General features: G+C 43.9%; 2 protein-coding genes across 4 annotated transcripts in view; both read left to right on the forward strand.

Moving 5' to 3' along the window:
- The window catches only part of wfdc2 (WAP four-disulfide core domain 2), a 31,282-nt gene extending 24,195 nt beyond the window's left edge, over positions 1–7,087 (forward strand). The window contains exon 6 of the mRNA XM_034590354.1: positions 7,056–7,087. The gene's annotated coding sequence lies outside the window, so the exon portion shown is untranslated. The remainder of the gene's footprint in view (positions 1–7,055) is intronic.
- The window catches only part of phactr3a (phosphatase and actin regulator 3a), a 33,110-nt gene extending 14,665 nt beyond the window's left edge, over positions 1–18,445 (forward strand). Inside the window, exons 2-12 of one of the 3 annotated variants that reach the window (XM_034590350.1) lie at positions 4,834–4,998; positions 6,325–6,492; positions 7,118–7,333; positions 7,653–7,881; positions 8,244–8,494; positions 9,982–10,135; positions 15,806–15,861; positions 16,543–16,604; positions 16,747–16,887; positions 17,300–17,376; positions 17,802–18,445. In XM_034590350.1, the coding sequence (XP_034446241.1) occupies positions 4,834–4,998; positions 6,325–6,492; positions 7,118–7,333; positions 7,653–7,881; positions 8,244–8,494; positions 9,982–10,135; positions 15,806–15,861; positions 16,543–16,604; positions 16,747–16,887; positions 17,300–17,376; positions 17,802–17,817 (1,535 nt within the window). In that variant the 3' untranslated portion in view covers positions 17,818–18,445. The remainder of the gene's footprint in view (positions 1–4,833; positions 4,999–6,324; positions 6,493–7,117; positions 7,334–7,652; positions 7,882–8,243; positions 8,495–9,981; positions 10,136–15,805; positions 15,862–16,542; positions 16,605–16,746; positions 16,888–17,299; positions 17,377–17,801) is intronic. The other 2 variants (XM_034590352.1, XM_034590351.1) reach the window with 2 other exon arrangements.
- Positions 18,446–18,455: the final 10 nt, after the last annotated feature.

The raw sequence follows: 18,455 nt of genomic DNA on the forward strand, positions 1-18,455 counted from the left end.
TACAGGGCCTGCAGAGGTGATGGGAGTCAGGGGTCCGTCTGTTGTTAATAATAGCTGTGATAAGAACTCTGAAGCACACATACAGTGTTTAAAGGCTGTTTCTATATATATTATTTGCTATAGGTTTGGTTTAGAGACGCTTGCAGCAGATACAGAGTCTACAGTCACGTAAGCAGCTGTGTGAGGCTGTGGTGCTTTGAGCAAAATGTGCTTTGAGCAAAATGCTGATTCTAGCTAATATCAATAGTTATCCCAATGTAATTTTCATCATTAGCTATATATCAAAATCCCAATATATATATATATATCAATGTAATGGTAATGCATTGTGCAAGGTGGTATAAAACATGATTGATCTATTCAAAGATTTGCTGTTTATCAAGTGTTTGTCATTCTCTGCTCATAAAGAAGAGTTAAAACCACAACCTACACTCAAGACCAATTATCTGTCTTAAAAATGTATGTAGATAAAATGTTTGGCCATATCACCAAGCCCTACATGCAACAGACGGACTGACATTCCCTTCCTCTAAGCAACTGCCCAAGAAAAATAGTTCTTACAGCATAAGAGGACAGTCTCTTTTAAGCTCATCCAACAGGTCAACAGAAATAGTATTTTATTGTGGAGGAGAGTGCTCCTGACTGTGCTCATTTTAGGTTGTAAATGTTACACTTTAACTTGAAGGACGAATAGTGCTTTTCACTCTTACCTGACAACTGTTCAAGGCCCTTTCAGCTTTCATATTCCTGAGTGCTGATTCCTGTGGAGAGGTTTAAACACCTGCTTGTGAAATGAGATGATAAGTACTTAATGTTTGTTGTAGCGACTTGTAATTCTGCTAAATGATGCCACAACAACTGTTGACATCATTCAGTCCCAGTGAACTAATAGATGAATAGTGGAGCGAGGTTTTATTCTGCTTTATCTTACCTTTCAATTCTATGTGGTCAGTATTAAAATCAGACACCCACTCATTCATATCAGCAAACCAAGGTTGTGTCCCTTCCAAGCTCTCTGCTGAAACAAAGCTAATGATATTACACATCTCAGTGTGAATCCCTTTCATTGACAAATCTGAAAAAAAAAAAAAAACACATTCAGAAATCCAGTATCACAGCAGAACAGAAGAGACTCCCTCTAACCCTTTTTCAGGTTTACACGTCACATATTATAAGAGAAAACTCTATTCCTGTTGGTTAGTTCTCACACTGAGCACTTGGGAGGAGGGATATTGTCAGCGTGAGCATGTGGGGGAGAGGCCTTATACTCCTGAATGTGCTGACAAGCTGGTTAAGTGGGGTGTGGTCCCTGGTGGCCCGCTAAAGCGCTCTGTTATAGTTTTCTTGCCAAGTTACATTATCATATTGTCGACTTTATTTCCACTCTTTAATCATTTCTGAGCTCACGCTGCACTAATGCCGGAGGAAGCTGAGCAGTCATAGTGTACATTTGCCTGCATTGCTGAGGGTTTACATGACATATATAATCATTTCTCTCTTTAATTTAATCTTGTATTTTGTGTTCAGACCTGACACCACCCAGTGTGTGTGTGTGTGTTGGAGAGCAGCAAAACACACTGCATCAGCACACGGATTTAACAAATCCTATTTGCATGGCTATATTAATTAGAATGGCACATCATCGCCACATGGTGCATGTCGTCCATTCATGCTTGTCTGACACACATTTCGATACATCCTCATCCAGCGGATGAATTAAATCTCCGTGTGCATGCATGTGTTTTCACCTAATTCCCGGGCTCTGCTCGGACACCTGTCATTTTCTCTGAACAACCAGCCCTTCTATGAAAAATGAAGTTACTTGATATGCATTATAAATAGCTGCTCCGTGATTGGACGAGCCCAGATTCTCCTGGAAGCTCTTCCGTATAGCAACAGTCCCCTCCCATCTCTCCTTCTTGCCTCTTTTCCCTGGAATCCCCCCCTCCTTATCCCCCCTCCTTCCAATCTCCTTCACTCTCTCAAAACGCAGACAGATCTTGTCCTCCATGTGGCTTCACCCCTTACCCACAATGCACTGGGTGCTGCTATGGCTTTAGATGTGGCAGGCAGTGTCTGTGCAGGGGGCTCCTCGCCTCTTTTCTCTCCTCCTTTCCTCCAAGCTACAGACTGGCTTGCTCCTCCCGCTGGCTCCCACTGCTGCGGCAGCATCTGGATGTGGTCGCCATGGCAACAGCAGCGGGCCTGACCCCACCTCCTCTCCCTTTCTCCACATGCACACAATCTCTCTCTCTCTCTCTCTCTCTCTCTCTCTCTCTCTCTCTCTCTCTTTCTCATCCTCTCACACAGACGCCTCTCCCCCTCCTACTCCCCCTCTCCTTCTCTTAAGCTTTTTTTTCTCTGTGGGACTGGGTGCGCTTCCTTCCAGCTTGACCTGGATTCGGCGTGAGGCGCCACGTCCGCCACGCTGAATGTGTGACAGTAGTGGTGATGACACAGTGAGTGCATGGTCAACTGACCTGTTTCCAGACACTTGAAGGGTCAAAAACTCAAACTGGAAATTAGCCCTTTTCGTCTCATCTCTTCTTCATCTCTTGTTTTCTGTCTTATCATACTTTTATTTTTATTTCTCTCTCTGTGCCTTGTGTCTGCTTTGCAAACCCCCTTTTTTCTTACCCCCATCTTATTCTTCCTCCTCTTTCTTTCCCTGTTGTCTCACTTACTTTTTATTTTCTTTTTATATTTTTCCACGTTCTCCTTGTCTCTTTCTCCTTTCCACTCCTTCCTTCTTTCTCCTCTCCTCTCCTCTCTTCTTCCCTCCCCTCCTCCAACAATCTCTATCCATGTGCTTCAGGGAAGAAACAAGGGGCTGCACACAAAAAAAAAAAGAGAAAAAATCATGTAAAGGAGTCAGATGTATCCTCCCTCCTCCTCCATCATCACTGCACTCCACTTCACACCCCGAGCCGCTCTACGAACCCCTCCTCTTCCCCCCCCCCCCATCACAAATCCTCGCCTCCTCCTCGGCTGAATATTTGAACAAAGATTTATCAGTCTCCTGGAGGCAGCTATAGCTCTGTTTTTGTCACATTGACGTATGTAGCTCAAAAAATACACAGCGTTTATTGTGCATTTCCTCTTGCTTGGCCCTCTTTGTGACTGTAGATGAGGGCAACCCAGCAGCACTGTGCGCACATGGAGCTGTAGACCCACACTTTGCTTGAGATGAGTCACAGTCAAGTTTTCCTCTAATCAGGGAAAATTGTTCTCTGTGCAGGGAGGGAAGTACAGTAGGTAGTAAAAGCTCATCTATTACGACAGATAATTTAATATCATGGGCCGCACTCTACAGATTATCACATACTTTTTCATTTGTTCTAATTCCTTTTATCTGAAATATAGTTTATAGATGAAACAATATGAATCTCAGTGGTTCTGTTTAAGTGATTGTTGAGACTATTGTCTGCATATTCTTTTTTTTTATTTGTATCGTTATGAACCTTCTTTTACAGTATTTGGTTTCTCATGTTCTGATGTGCATATGGTGCTTTGACTGTATATAACCATGCATTTTTATTTGTATTTTATTTGATGGTTACATCGTGACACGAGATCAGGGATTCTATCCTCTTCAGACATACAGGACATGAGTCAACTTGGCTTTGTGGGAAGAAACAACAAAAAATACACTGGATCTGCTCTGAGATTCTGCTCTGTGGCATTTTGGAATATACTTAAAGATGTTCCTTTAACAATAGCAATTTTGGGAACGTCTCCGAAAATGCTGGGTCTGGCATTGGCGAGTATGCAAATCAATGTACCGATCTGATACCATGTCTTTAAAGTAGTTTAACGTGGGGGAAAAAATGCATTTTTCTTTTCCAAGGGAAATCACTTCTTTTATCTTTGTTCTAAAACGACAGTTGCACTCTACTGTACTGCAAGAGGAAGAAGAGGAGGAAGGGATTTCTGGTGGTGTAGCATTAGCCCGAGCTTGCTAACATGTTAGTAACTTTTTTCAATCTTTCTCACTGGAAAGTCCCACAAGTAAAACAGCAACGTGTGCTGTATGCAAGACTTCAATTTCGAGGGGTTGCACTAGGGTTACGAACTTCAAAACTAGCCATCTCATAAAGCATCTGAAAAGCCACTTCCATACAGGTTTAGTAGGATATATCTGCTGAAATACTTAATAAAAGTTGTTATCTAAATGCACTGCCATCAGATTGATACGCAAAGTCCAGGTTTTGGGATTGGTATCGGGAAGTGAAAACTATTCATCCTGAAAACATTGATCACTGAGAAGACACACAGTGTGTTGAGTAAGAGCTGGGACATATGATATAAAAACATGGAACAGTGGAGCATTAGAATACGTTGTGTTGTTTTGCCCGGCCCAAGTCTGATGCTGGCCCATCTGTCGGTCTCTGAGGAAAAAGGCGTCCTCTCAGGGCCTCCCTGTGTCTCTGTGTGCTCTGGTTCTTCCTCCACATGTGGACAGTGAGGGATATTCACTTTGAACACGTATCACTCGGACAGATTCACAGGAGAATTACACCCACGAGAGAGTGTGTCTTGATCAAATGAGTCTTTTCTAATTGAATCTGTTCAAAGCACTCGGAGTCCATCATGGCTCATTCAGTGAGGTGAGCGTACTAATTGTCTTCTGCCTTCTCTCTCCCTCTTCTCCTCTCCCTTAAACTTCTGCATGTTTTCCTTCATCCCCCCCTCCCCATACTCTCTCTTTCCTTGCACTTGACCCGTCTCCTGTTCACACCTCCGCCCATTTAATCCTCACCTCGTCTCATCCTCCTGCAACACCTCTCTCTGCCCCTCTCCGGGCTTCTCCTCCACCGCCTCTGTCCCCTGAAGTAGAGGGGCTGGACCAGCAGAGGGTGCTGAGGACGGGTTGCCTGGTGACCAGCGTCCACACTCCACCCATCCGGCGAAACAGCAAACTGGCCACGCTGGGGCGCATCTTCAAGCCCTGGAAGTGGAGAAAAAAGAAAAATGAGAAGCTCAAGCAGAGTTCCACAGGTACGGGCCGCAGGGTGGTGGGTGTGAAGGGGAAGCTGTAGATTGGTTCCAGAAACACAAGCACCCACTCACATTACTCCTCATCCCTTCTAATGAAAGATAATGAGAGGGTGTGGTACGAACAGCTGAAGGTATTACCAGAAGGCCTCTGTAATCATCTGGATAAAATGACATTATGTTTGCTGCAAAATAAAAGAGATTTTACAATGTTTTCAACATGCGGCTGAATTTCCTCTCCAGGAAATGGGAAACGATATATATCCTTGAAGTAATACGTTATATTGTGTGAAATACAAAATAACAGTAAAATAACAGTAACAACATTATTAACTTTATTTATAACGTAACAATGAATTTGCCTGAATAATATAGTAAAGTGCCATAAGCTTGGTTCACAATATACCATCTTTCTTGCCTCCATCTTTGTTTGGATTAGGAAACAGAGCTGCAGCTGCAAAACTGGTTAAAAAAATAATTCTATCAAGTAGCAAACACAATTTGTTTCTCAAACCAGATGGTTGAGAGAGTCTGTGATACTTCTGGATAAATGTACATTTGTTAATCAGCTTTAATTCTTCTGACATCTTTTTTGTATAGCTATAGAATCAAAATGGCAAAGGTCTGTTGCATCATTGGTCAGTCTGTCTGTCCCTCTCATTCAGTCTCCTGATCTGTTCAAGAGTTACATGCCAGAGCTATTTCAAATAAAATATTCTCCCAAAGAGATTTATAGTAATTCATATTATATCTATTCACAGAAAAGTTTATTTTTCTTTTAATTTCACTGGTCTAAAGGTGAAAATACACTTAAAGAAGATGGGATGGCCACTAAATGCTGTTTTGTTGTAAATGTATTTAAAATGTTGTCTAAAAAAAGGGAATTAAAATTAAAGTAAAATGTCACTCAGCAGTGTGCATAACTTAAACTTATAAAATTTAAATTCACTAGATCCTGATTTCTATTTGGATCTGCAACAAATTTTACACACATATACATACCAGACCCCTAAATAGGACTCCTGAAAATGCCCTATCTCGCAATGTTAAAAAATCCTGGATCCACCACCTGGTCCAGATCTGCCCCAACATTTAGTGGGTTCTCTCCTGACCCACATCTTTCCACCAAGTGTCAAAGAAATCATAAACCTGCTCACACACAGACAGGGGGTGAAAACATAACCCTCTTGGCAGAAGGAACAAAAGCAGGTACAGCATCAATACCAGACACTATTTCTTTCTATCACTGAAGATAAAGGTCACATAATCTTATTTGTCCACAGACATTTTAACAGCTCCACACACTTCTCTCCTCTCCTCCTGCCACAGATGTAGCATTATCCAGTGGCCTTCTATGCCACGACCCCAACTCTCCCACCCAGGGCTGCTGCTCGGACGGTGCAGTCCTGCTCGGAGGATTCGGGGGGTCTTTGAACTCAACCTTCACAGTCAGCAGCGTGGAATACCTGGGTCCTGAGGAGGAGCACCCCCCTTCAGGTAGGACAGACAATCTGACAGAATCAACAGAATCATAGAGCTGTTAAAGCAGCAAGTAAGAAATACGGTAAAATAGATTTGCCATGGCCGGGTTGGCTCTATAGCTGATCAATGTGAGACTGTAGAAGATTGCTGTGATCAATTTGATAGAAGTTTGAGTTATGTGCACACAAAGTAATGGAGACATGTTCTACTTATGTGCCTGTAGAGGGCAGCAGAGACAACTCAATGATAATCTCAGCGCTCTCATATAGATACATGTCCACTTTATGTGTATTTGACAAAAATCAATAAATATAATCAATCAATACTTTGGCAGGTAACACTGTAAGTTGAACAACATTTGTACGTGTAAATTTTCTAAAGTACAGGACATTTTAGTTTGTTGGAACATTTTCAAAACAAAATGTTACAACTACTGTTTTAAATTTTAAAATATTATAATTTACAGGCTTATATTTTCATTTGTATTTCAGTCTAATTAAGTGATATTATTTTCATTTATAACCTCACTGCTGTGTAAAATACTCCTTTAAAAGCTGTGTCCACCAGTAGTGCCATTGTGTTTGCATTCTTTGCAGCAACACTCATAAATACTTTATTCTTCTTCATTAATGTCCCCCAGTAGCCGCCCCTCTCCAGGACTGTGAACGAGTGGAGGACAATCTACCGCCGCCCGAGGACGAGGGAGACGAGAGGGTGCACCCTGCTGGGGATTTACCCGAGGGGCTGCAGGACGTGGGAGACCAGGTGGAAGACAGACCAGAGGAGGAGATTCCTCCGGGAACCTCCCCACCACAAGTACCTCCAAAACTGTTGCCTCAGCTGAGTACTGGAGATGGTGAGTTAGAATATTCGAAGCTGAGCCACGTTTTCCAGCAGTTTGCAAGGAATCAGCTTTGCATTTTTTCCTGTGTTCCCATTTCCTGTCTCAAATTAAACAGATGTGAAGTCAGGTGGATTGCAGAGTCTGAATTCCTCTGAGTGAAAACCTTTACGTGTTTTCCAAACTTCAGCTCAGTGTCTGAAAATAAACTCCGGCCCCAGTGACCTGCAAACTGTTTTGCAGGAGAGAAAAAGAAGGAGGGGAAGAGATTGATTTTGTTTACAGTGTTTTTCTCCTCCTCCTCCTCCTCCTCCTCCTCCTCCCTCTCTTTCAGATTCAGGGCCTGTGTCGCTCCCCGCTCAGCTGCCAAACTCCTACCTCCCCAAGGAGCCTCCCCCCAGGGCCACAGAAAGCATGGCTTCGATGACCCTGCCTCTACGAGGGTCACTGGCCAAAACCTCAGGGTCACCACATCTAGGCAATATGATTCATCCTCCCATGCCACCTAGCTGCATTATGGAGGAACTGCAGAGAGCGTTCGCTTCCAAGAACAGGCAGGAAATGTGAGTCCTCAGTTTGACCCCATGCCTCTGTTTATATGAGCCGCCACACTGAGAAATACTGGGACAGTGAAAAGCAAATTAACTGCTTTGTTTAATGTCACTTATATCCCTTCCTGATTGGATATGATGATTATATACAGTACATATAGTGTGTAAAAGTAAAAGTATATATGAGTATAAGGTGACTAGAACGAGGCTCACAAATCTCCCATTTCTAACAATATGACCATTTGTACTGTCCAGGTTTACAAGTAAAAATCAATTGCTTTAAATCTAAAAATGTTTAAGTCTATATTTAAAATCTAAAAGTTTCCCTCCACCCACAGCCATCGACAGTAATCCTTCTCTTGTTCTCCCCTCAGTGTCCATCAAGGGTGTGAGCAGGCCTCACCCCCGCGGCTGTGGTGTTCTGACGGGCGGCTCTCTCGCTCCTGCAGCTCTGAGAACCAGCACACGCTCTCTTTTGTGGGCGGCTGTGTGGGCGGCAGAGGGTCCGACTGGCCCAGGAAGGAGGCCGAGGAGAACAAGGAGAACATGCGGCTGGACCAGTGCTTCTCCAACACCTCGGGCCTCCCCAACGACCTGGAGGAATGGAACGACTCCGTCATCTCTGGTATGTTGATGAGCTTCATAGTGGGATTTTAAGTGCGGCCTCTAAGTATTTGAACATTCGCCTCTTGTTTTCGGCTCAGTGCGGTACATATTGAATTTAAAATGAAATAATCACTCCGGGGTTAGAGCGACATTTTATTTGAATGTAGATACATCTGTACTATGATAATAGTTTAACCCTGTAATTGTCTTCCTGCGCTGACCTGAAATTGGAAGTACTGTCATTAGCCAACATCTTAATTATAGCTTGCATCCTGTAATATCGATTCCATCCTGGATTCTAAATACACCCAGGTTTTCTGTTGCCTCTCTAAGCTTCTGCTCTTTAATCAAACTAGCATTTGTTTAGGAAGTTGTAAAATTTAAAGCTGCACTGATTTATAGTTTAAAATTAACAATAGGTCAAGTTACTATGTAATGTGAAAGGGGCCGCTCGTAGCCAGGGGCCGTGTAGTGGCCTGTTGGGGGGCAGTTTTCACAGTTACACAGTTTTCAGCTTAACCTGTTGAATTATAGCAGCCTTTATTCAAATAGAATGAAACATGGCATCTTACAACAAACCACATCTTAATATAAACTTTACCGACAAGCAGAGTTTCACACTGAGCTCAGAGGGTAAGTTATGTTATGTAAGTTCAGATGTGATGTGAACAACAGCAACCAGATCATTTTATTAATACCGAAATTATTATCAGTTGTGAAATATCCTTGTTGTTAAGGTCTGTGCAAATAAAAGACCCTGACAAATGGGCACCTGGGGGCAAATTTGCAACAGCCACAGGTTTGATTCTGACCCAACCCTTTGCAGCGTGTCGTCCCTGCTCCTTCTGCTAATGTCCCACATATTCCACACACCAAATGTCCAACAAACATCTTGAAAATGAATAAATACGTGAGTTTGAAGAGCACAACCCTGAAGCCCTATCTTGACAAGTAAAATCAAATCCTGGATCTCTCCATTTATCCTGATCTGATCCAAAGTATAAAGGCTTCTACTTTGGATCATGCCCCCCCACCCCTCCACAACATTTCCTGGAAATCTTTCCTGTGGTTTCTGAGTAATTCTGCTGAAAGACAGGCAGACACACAGCAATGGAAACACAAGGTTATTAAAGCAGTTCTGACACAAACTGACAGAGTGAACCTGAGGCGTTTGGGGTCCAGGTTGTTACATATAAATACTGTTTATAATTTTTTTTCACAAAAAGGGCTACATGACGTACAGTGATTTGGATCCCGAGGCTGAGAACCTGCACTTTACCATAATAATTATTGTTTCATTTGATTTCCAATGTGTTGCAGTAAACAGTACTTCCAAACTTCTCTATAAGTAATGCTCAGTCTGTGAGGAAACATGTTAAGATCAAGCAGCGGGGGGGACATTTCGGGGATTAAAAGGCTTTGCTCATTTACCGCACGCATATTGTTGGGTCCGGAAAAAGGGAGAAGATGTGTGTGAATGTGTGAATGTGTGTTTGCATGTTGCAGGCACACTTCCTCGCAGGCTGAGGAAGGAGCTGCTGGCTGTAAAGCTACGAAACAGGCCCAGCAAGCAGGAGTTAGAGGACAGGAATATCTTTCCCGTGAGGAGCGACCAGGAGCGGCAGGAAATTCGCCAGCAGATTGAAATGAAACTCGCCAAGTAAGTAATGAAATCGTCTTTACATCGTGATCTGTGAGCTGAGGTGAAGGCAATGAACATGACATTGATTGTTGTTGAACATCAGGCTGGATGATGTATTTTGTCTTGTGGTAGAAATATAAAAGGTTTTATTGACATCGGGGACAGAATTTCTCTTTGTCAATGCTTGGATATCTTTCTGGTTAGAATCTCTTACTATCACAGATCTCATCACATGACTCAAATGTGAAAAAAACACCCGATCTCACAATGTTAAAGACATCCTGGATCCACCCCTTTGTCCGGATCCACCCCAAAATGAAATGGGTTCTTTCTTGATCAATCAATCAATCAAATTTCATTTGTATTGCCCATATTCACCAATTTGCCTCATAGGACAAAGTGTGACATCCTCTGTCCTCATAAGTCATGAAAAAAAGGACCAAACTAGCTCTGTTTACATCCTGTTGATGAATTTACACATTTGTACATACAACTTGTGCCATCTACTGACCAGTAGAGGTACCTGCAACTAATCCAGCTCGAGTCTCTGAACACAAACACTGAACAGAGTCTTAGAGACGATATAAGAGGTGAAATGTTTCTTTTTGTTTTCTTATGACATAAGATAACAGAACAAGTTGCCCTTTCTTGGCCCACGTCCCCTCCTTCCACCAAATCCTGTAATCCTGCAAACAAACAAACAAATAAACAAACCATCCAACCAACAAACAAATAAACAAACATAACCTCCTCACCGCTATTCATGGTGCAACAGTGCAAACTCATGACAGACCCTGGCAATTCCCCTTCTGCAGGGACAGACTGCAGTAAATGCTAAATGACCTCGGTTACATAAAACCCAATGAGGTGAATGGGAGATAAAAAAAGTGGGATCTGAACAGATGATCTGGTCGTGTTGCACAGACTTGATTTTTGTTGTATAATCACTCAGTGCTCAGAGGAATCTGTTTGGGAGTGATACTTTTCACTCGAGGCCAGTTCCTAATCATTTAAGCCTCTCTGTCATATTCCCCCGCCACATGTAACTTCCAGATGTGGTTTGAAAATGAGCGATCCACTCAAACCAGAGAGCAGCCACCTGGAATTTAAGTCTCAGAAATATTCTGGCACGAGAATTACACTCATGTTCAGTGAATTCCTTGATGTTTCAAAAAGAACATTTAGCTGGAGAGCAACAAGTGCAGACAGACGCCGCTTCCAGGAAATCTCTTTGTACAAGACACCTTGTGCTTCCCTGCCAGGACGTTAATAGAACTGGTATTTGCGATCTAACTGAGAAACTTCCTGACGGCGGCAGGCTCGCGTGCGAATGTATCACAGTTCTTTAGCACCAGCGCATCAAACAGGGGCACACCACGGCATTGCATAACAAGCTGTGCGAGAATTCACAGCCGAGCACAGAGTGCCACCCACACTTTCTGGAGAACAAGATCTATCGTCTGTCTGTGAGGCGACTAAGAATACCTCCTCCCTCATCTATTCTTAGATTGACTGGAAGAAAAATGTTTTTATTGTAAAAGCAAAAACAAAAGCGTCCGCAGGTTAGCGAGCCCACGGTTTATGTAAAGTTGGGGATGGAGCATGACTGGGGCTTGGGTACCAGCCAGCGGGGGTCAGCGCTTTGAAGACGGAGAGGTTCCACTTGTGGCACAGCAGTGAAAGGAGCTGCCTGTTAGACAAAGAGCCGGTTTCAGGCGGCACATGGTTCAAAAGATTAATAGCCGTTTAAATGTCTTTACACGTACAAAATAAATGAATGGACTCGGAGGGATCAGGCAGGATTCCTTAAAGCAGCTTTGTTTTGTGTGCTGACGCTGCTGAGAGAAAAAAAAGAACATAAACCTCTGCTCCAGGATTTGGAACAGCTGTGCAAATCTGATGCAAAAAAAAGGCAGCTGTTCTCTTCTGCTGCTGAAGCTAAATAAGATATTTCTCCATCTTCAGCGTCAAGCATATGAGCAGAAAAATGCCTTTTCATTCTACTGTACGATGCACCGAAGGCACACTGCACCATTTGTTTGGGTGGTTGGTGTTGAGGAGGGGGGTGGGGGGGTCCTATGGCTAAATATAGCTCAGAGTGGGGAGGAGGAAAGGCAGACGTAGGCTCATTTCCCCCTGGGCATGCATACTGGATCCCAAAACAATCCATCACACACTACCCTGGATTTCTCTTCCATTTTTAGATTCTCTTTTTTCTTTGTCCGTCCGCTCACCTGAAGCTTCACAAAGAAAAGAAACCTGCCGTCACACATTCGCTGCTAATCAGGCAGAAGGTAGCATCAGGACTCACGGCGGGGGATAATGGCACCTTGTCTATCCGTTGTGTCAGTGATAGATGACCTTTCTATCTTTAGACTACCTCCCCCCCCCCCCGCCCGCCTGGCATTTTTACTGCCGCCGCACTCTGCTGCTTCTAATCTTAGCGCGTGACACTGTTCAATAATGCATCCCCCCCCCCCTTTCTCTCTCCAAATGTGTTGTCAGGGAGTTATATCAGCAGAAATAATGTGTGTGTGTGTGAGTGAGGGGCTACTGTACCTGAAAAATGGAGAAGCCTATTTTGGCCCCTTGTGCATTTGGCAGCAGAGATCAGATTCTGAAAGCCTCTGCCGCCCACTCCTCTGGTTTTTCTTTCCTTTGTTTGGATTTTTCACTCCTGCCCTGGCTGCCTCAGTGAGATTTTTCTATTGGAACCCATTTGATTGCAGAAGCTCCTGAGTGGCTGACGGAAACCCTGGTGCCAACAGGCGTTAGTGCGTCATCATGATATTCTGGGGATACCTTTTTTTAAAAAAAAGCTGCCATGGTATCCTGAAGGTGGATGTGGAGCGTAGTGGGAGAGAAATGGTGCAGTGAGTCAGTGTGTTGTCTCATGCGCTGATATTCCCATCACATGTGAAACCGTCTTCTGTCCCCTGAAAGCGGCGCGGGGTGGTAAACGTGATTCACTTGGCTCACGACGGGCAGAATCGGACTTTGCTACAGGAATATTTCGGTGTTGAGATTGAGCTCCGATTGATTCAGCGAGGAGACAAAGATATAAAAAGAAAAGGAGTGGGCAGTGCGTTTCTAAAAATAGCCTCAGAGTCGCTGCAAAGCACATACAGCTCCGTGTGTAGTGGAGAAATCCCCATTAGCGTGTTGCTAGGGAGAAGCGAGGCATTTCTGCAGGAAGACTCTATTGTCTCGAAGATACCAAGTGTTGTTGCCAGGCAACACAGCGAGCAGGTCAATAATACAGTGGTTCTATTCGCTGGGGCTTTGGAAGAGATTTTCTGTTTCACCAGTTTAAAACCTAACCGTGTCTGAGCTGCGGGGAACACTCAGTCCCTCCGTTGTGTTTTTGGAAAAGTCGTGATTCAGAAGGAGTCTCTGTCTCTTTGCTGTCCCCCCCAGCCTGAGGATGAGATTCTCAGAAATGAGCGGGACACAGTGAAAGTACTCTCAACCTCACAGAAGTTAAAATATAAAGCACAGTTCAACAACAAGGCGATTCAAAGTGCTCTCCATAAAATATGAAAGGCATCGTGACAAATTGTAAACCCAAGACATCTTATGTGGTAAAGGATGAAGGGAGACAATAACAGAAACACGTTTTCTCTTTGCTAAAGGTCGCAAGCAGGAATAAATTGATTGAATACCTATATATTGATGATGTGTAAAACACAGACAATTCCCTGGAAAACTTTCTTTAGTGTCTACGTTTCATTTTCAGTGTTATTTCTCACAAGAGAATCCACAGGAGAAGTCCAACTATTGAATTTTTCCTTGTGCCGCTGCTGGATTTCTAGTCACACACGTGTTAATTGACACCGACTAATTGCTGGCCTGTGCTCATACACAGCATTGATTATTAACAGTGACGGTGGTGGGTTGAAAATAACATGGGACACTTCATACTTCTCCGTGAACGCTGCTTTCTTTCATGTGCCCAGGTCGACTGAAGTAGAACACATGTACAGAGCAAGCCTGAGCTGAATGCTTATTATTACATAATGCATCATGGAGCCTTCTCCGTGCAGATGGGAGTGCCTGTTGTTTTTCGGCAAATGTGTTAAGCTGGTTCACAACAGGCTTAAATTGTATTAACGGGGTTAAGAAAGACTAGGATGCCTGTCCACATTAACTATTGTTCAGGGGAACACTGCCATCATTTCCATTGTCATCTCTGTCAGACATTTTCTTGTGCTTAAATACTTTACAGTGATATACCGCTTCACTTATGTTAGACACTCTCTTTTCTAATGAGAGTTTTAAATGTTGTTATTTTGTTGATGTGCTCTGTTACACTCTCTCTGAGGTTTCTTTGTTTTCTTCCCCCTTGTCGAGGGTTCAGGGCAGAATATGTGTTTGGCTGTAGAAATAAAATGTGATTGATTGTTCGAAAATGAGCTTTTCAGACGAAACTCGCACAGCAGACAGCCGCTTTGTGTCTGGGTCTCAGTGCACTTGACCTAACTTTGATGTCCCTACTGGACAGAACTATAAAGTGTGCTGGGTTGGCCCAGGTGAGGGGGATAAAGCGGGTCCTGCTGCGTGGCCGCCTCCTGCCCTCTCTGTCCTTTTCCACCTCTGGAGATGTGCTGCGGGGGGAGGGCCACATGCTGTCTGGAGCTGAGCCCTGCTGTGCGGCTCAAATTTATTATTAATTCAAAGTATGAATAGTTCACACGCACAGGGGTTTCTGGGAGGGAGCAGAAACAAACATTGGATTTCGCAGAGACCTTTCGGGACGCCTTGATGGTGAAGGGAACGTGAGATAAATGGACTGATAAAATACCACAGTGTTCAAAGTCCACTTTATTGTCAATTCTACCACATGAGCAGGACAGACGGGACTGCAATGTTGTTTCTCTCTGATCCCTGTTGAAAACATATAAGTAGAAATATAAGTACACAGTATATAGATATAATATATAGATAGATTGAGCTGTGCAAAATACTATATTGAGAGTAATGTAAGAGTAGAATAGCACCAGATGTAGTAAAATAGCTGCAATCACAGTAAAAATGGCACAACAAAAAGCGCGTGGTGCATTTAGTGTTTTGAACAAACCGATTTTTATTCTGTGATTAAAATAGATTTAGAGACTAAGACTAAAACGAGCTGGTGCAGCAGCAGCAGCAGCAGCACGGCTGGTGGGACTGTGCCAGCGGCCCGGTGTGGAACGGGCGGAGGATGGGGAAGCCTCCAGTGAGTGGGAGTCGCTCGAAGCTCCGCCCTCCACAAATTATGCATGTAGTAACCAGGGAGACTGAGGGAGTCGCGCCCCATCACGACCCAGTTCAAAAGCGCCTGTGCTCGGTGGAGGATAGTGTAGGGGAGCCGCTGCCGCCGTGGACAACGACAGCAACACACGAGCACGTCCCGCCGCCGCGCCTGACATGCAGCATCTGTCCGGCGCACAATAATCTGGCTGGAGAATTTTCCCGAAATACCTCAGAGAAGTCGGAGCTCCGTCTGTTTCCAGATGTGGGGAGCGCCTCTGCCCAAGCACCACAGCCGCGGATCGGATGCGAGATGGAGACATAGGGGATTCCTGTGGAGGGCGCGCACGGTGAAGAAGCGAGAGCCGGTTTAAGGAGGGCAGGAGAGGACAGGGGAGGACAGGGGAGGACAGCTTGAGACACAATGGTTCAAAACGTGGTTCTGGTGTTTCTCCGCAGGAGGCTGAGCCAGAGACCGAATGTGGAGGAGCTGGAGAGTCGGAATATCCTCAAACGTGAGTTTTTTTTTCAACGCATCTTTTCCAAAAGTGCGACCTTTTCATTTGAATTTTTTAGAAAACATCATTTAAGACCATGCATTTTTGATAGCGCAGCCTGGCCCGGTGTATGGTTGATTATTCAGGAGCAGGAGAACGCATCAGTGCACATCCCCTCCCTCCACTCCGATCCCTGTGGAAGGTGCTGGAGGATGGAGTTGTACACAGGAACTTGAAATTACCAGATTTTAAAATCAATTTACAACCTGCACTGCTCCCAGTTGACCACATGCACCTTATATGAATTTTCTCTCTGGTTTCCAATTTATTTAACTGCAATGTTAATTATCTATCTGTGCAATGTTAATATCATATATGCTCAATATTGTTTAACTCTTTGTTTGTTTTGTTTACATTTTAATTAACTCTATATTCCATAGTCCCTTGTGTTTATATTGTATATTTGACCAGTTATTACCTTTAATCTGTGGCTATATTTCACTGTTGCCTTGTTGCTGCTGTAACACAGTAAACTTCCCCATAGTGGGAATAATAAAGGATTATCTTATCAGTTTGATTTCAAAATAATATATACTCATTAATCATTTAAATGAAATTACTATGATATCTAATGTTTTTTTAAACAGTCACTTGTTGATGTTTGGATTAATAATTTATTTGTTGTCTTGTTTTTTCCAGAGAGAAATGACCAGACAGAGCAGGAGGAGAGGAGGGAGATCAAACAGCGGCTCAACAGAAAGGTACAAAACTGTTCCTGATAACTAATCAATATTATAAATAAATGGACAGTGTACACGTGAAGCACATGGAGTCAGTAGTGTAGTTGAGTCAAACTTGATAGCAGCCAGAAATAATCGTTCAACCCCCGCTTCCTGGTTCCAGCTCAACCAGCGGCCCACGGTGGACGAGCTGCGAGACAGAAAGATTCTGATCCGCTTCAGCGACTATGTGGAGGTGGCCAAAGCTCAGGACTACGACAGGAGAGCAGACAAGCCCTGGACCCGGCTCTCGGCAGCAGATAAGGTGTGTGTGTGTGTGTGTGAGTGGGACACAGGCAAGACAACTCATGTTTTATTTATTTTTAAACCAAGAAGGTTTTTAAAAACGTATTACTTTCCACTAATCGCTTGGTTTCATCACCAAAACAAAATTAAGGCACTCCATGACTTGTGGATGTTTTCACTCTCCTCATGTCACTGCCCCTGCTCGTTTTCTCTAAAGTGTCTTCAAATTTGATATATAACACATAAAACTCAACTCTCCACTCATCGGCAATGCATGTTGCTGCTAATCCTTTGTCGTTTTTTTGTTTCATCACATGATTTTTCCTCCTGCTGTCATGTTTCTGTTCCCCGAGGTTGCAGCGGCCCAATGGCTTAGGATGCACTTAAGGGATGCACTAATGTTTTTTTTCCCTCCTCTCCCCTCCCCACAGGCGGCAATCCGAAAGGAGCTGAACGAATTCAAAAGCACCGAGATGGAAGTGCACTCCTCGAGCAAACACCTGACGAGGTCAGTGTTCTAAGGTGCATGTCTGTGTAACGTGCATGCGAGTCTCTATTCTGGGCAACAGCGATTCTAAATTTAGCTCTCCTCGCTCATCACGAGAGCACCTGGGAGCTAAAGATAGATGGCAGCGTTGTGGATGTGGGGGAGGGGGAGGTTGTCCTCTGGTGGGCTCGTACAGTCAGGCAGAGAGATGACAGTGTCCTTGGTCAGGCTTGTTTGGAAAGCAGCAGTCCTTGTTGTGAGTTCTGACAGTGACCCAGAGCCAGGATGGGGGACGTGGTATACGTCCGTCCCTTCCACATTTAGTGTCTGTGCTTAAATAGCCCCACAGACCTGATTAATAGCTGCAATTATAGCTGGTTGTGATGACAAAGGCACCTTCTGCTGTCACGATATGTTACTGATCCTCTCCACGTTTGTCTCTTCAGGTTCCACCGGCCATGAAGGTGGGGAGTTTCTTCTGTGAAGAAATGCTGAGCGTAGAAATTTTCCTGAGGCTGCTACAAGCTGCTCAGAGGCGGCAGCTCAAAGAGCCTGAAGCTTTTTTCGTCTTCAGCGTGTCTTTAGACAATCTTCCAGCTCCCTCTGACTATCATATCATCCGCCTGAGAGCACGGGTGTGGGAGAAAAGATGACAGTAACGCTGGCGACGGTGGGTCTTGGAGATGACCAGACGTCGCCACATGGAGGCCGACTGGTAGAAGAGGACTTTGTTGGGAGCCTCAGTCTCTCAGAGTGAGAGCGGAGGGAAAAAAAACAATCTTGTCATTCAGTCAGTGTTGGTTTTTTTTGTACTATTACATGGACTCCTTTGACAAGGCAGCAAGAATCTGTGTAGTGGGAAGAAGTTGTGCATGTGACCAGCTTCACCTTTTCTTAACTGATGAATAATGTGTCACTCGGACTGTGTAAAGACTGAGCAGTCTGGGGGAAGGAGGTGTTGGGACTGAATTTGATATTAACTGTACATACAGTATGTCAATATGAATGGGGCCGTCAATGTCTTCACTGAAAAGAGAAATACCTTTGTAAGCACTACTTGTCTTCAAAATACAAGGTCTTTTTTAAAGAATGGCTTCTCT

This window comes from Hippoglossus hippoglossus, chromosome 7 (genome assembly GCF_009819705.1).
Source record: "Hippoglossus hippoglossus isolate fHipHip1 chromosome 7, fHipHip1.pri, whole genome shotgun sequence".
Taxonomy (NCBI): Eukaryota; Metazoa; Chordata; class Actinopteri; order Pleuronectiformes; family Pleuronectidae; genus Hippoglossus; species Hippoglossus hippoglossus.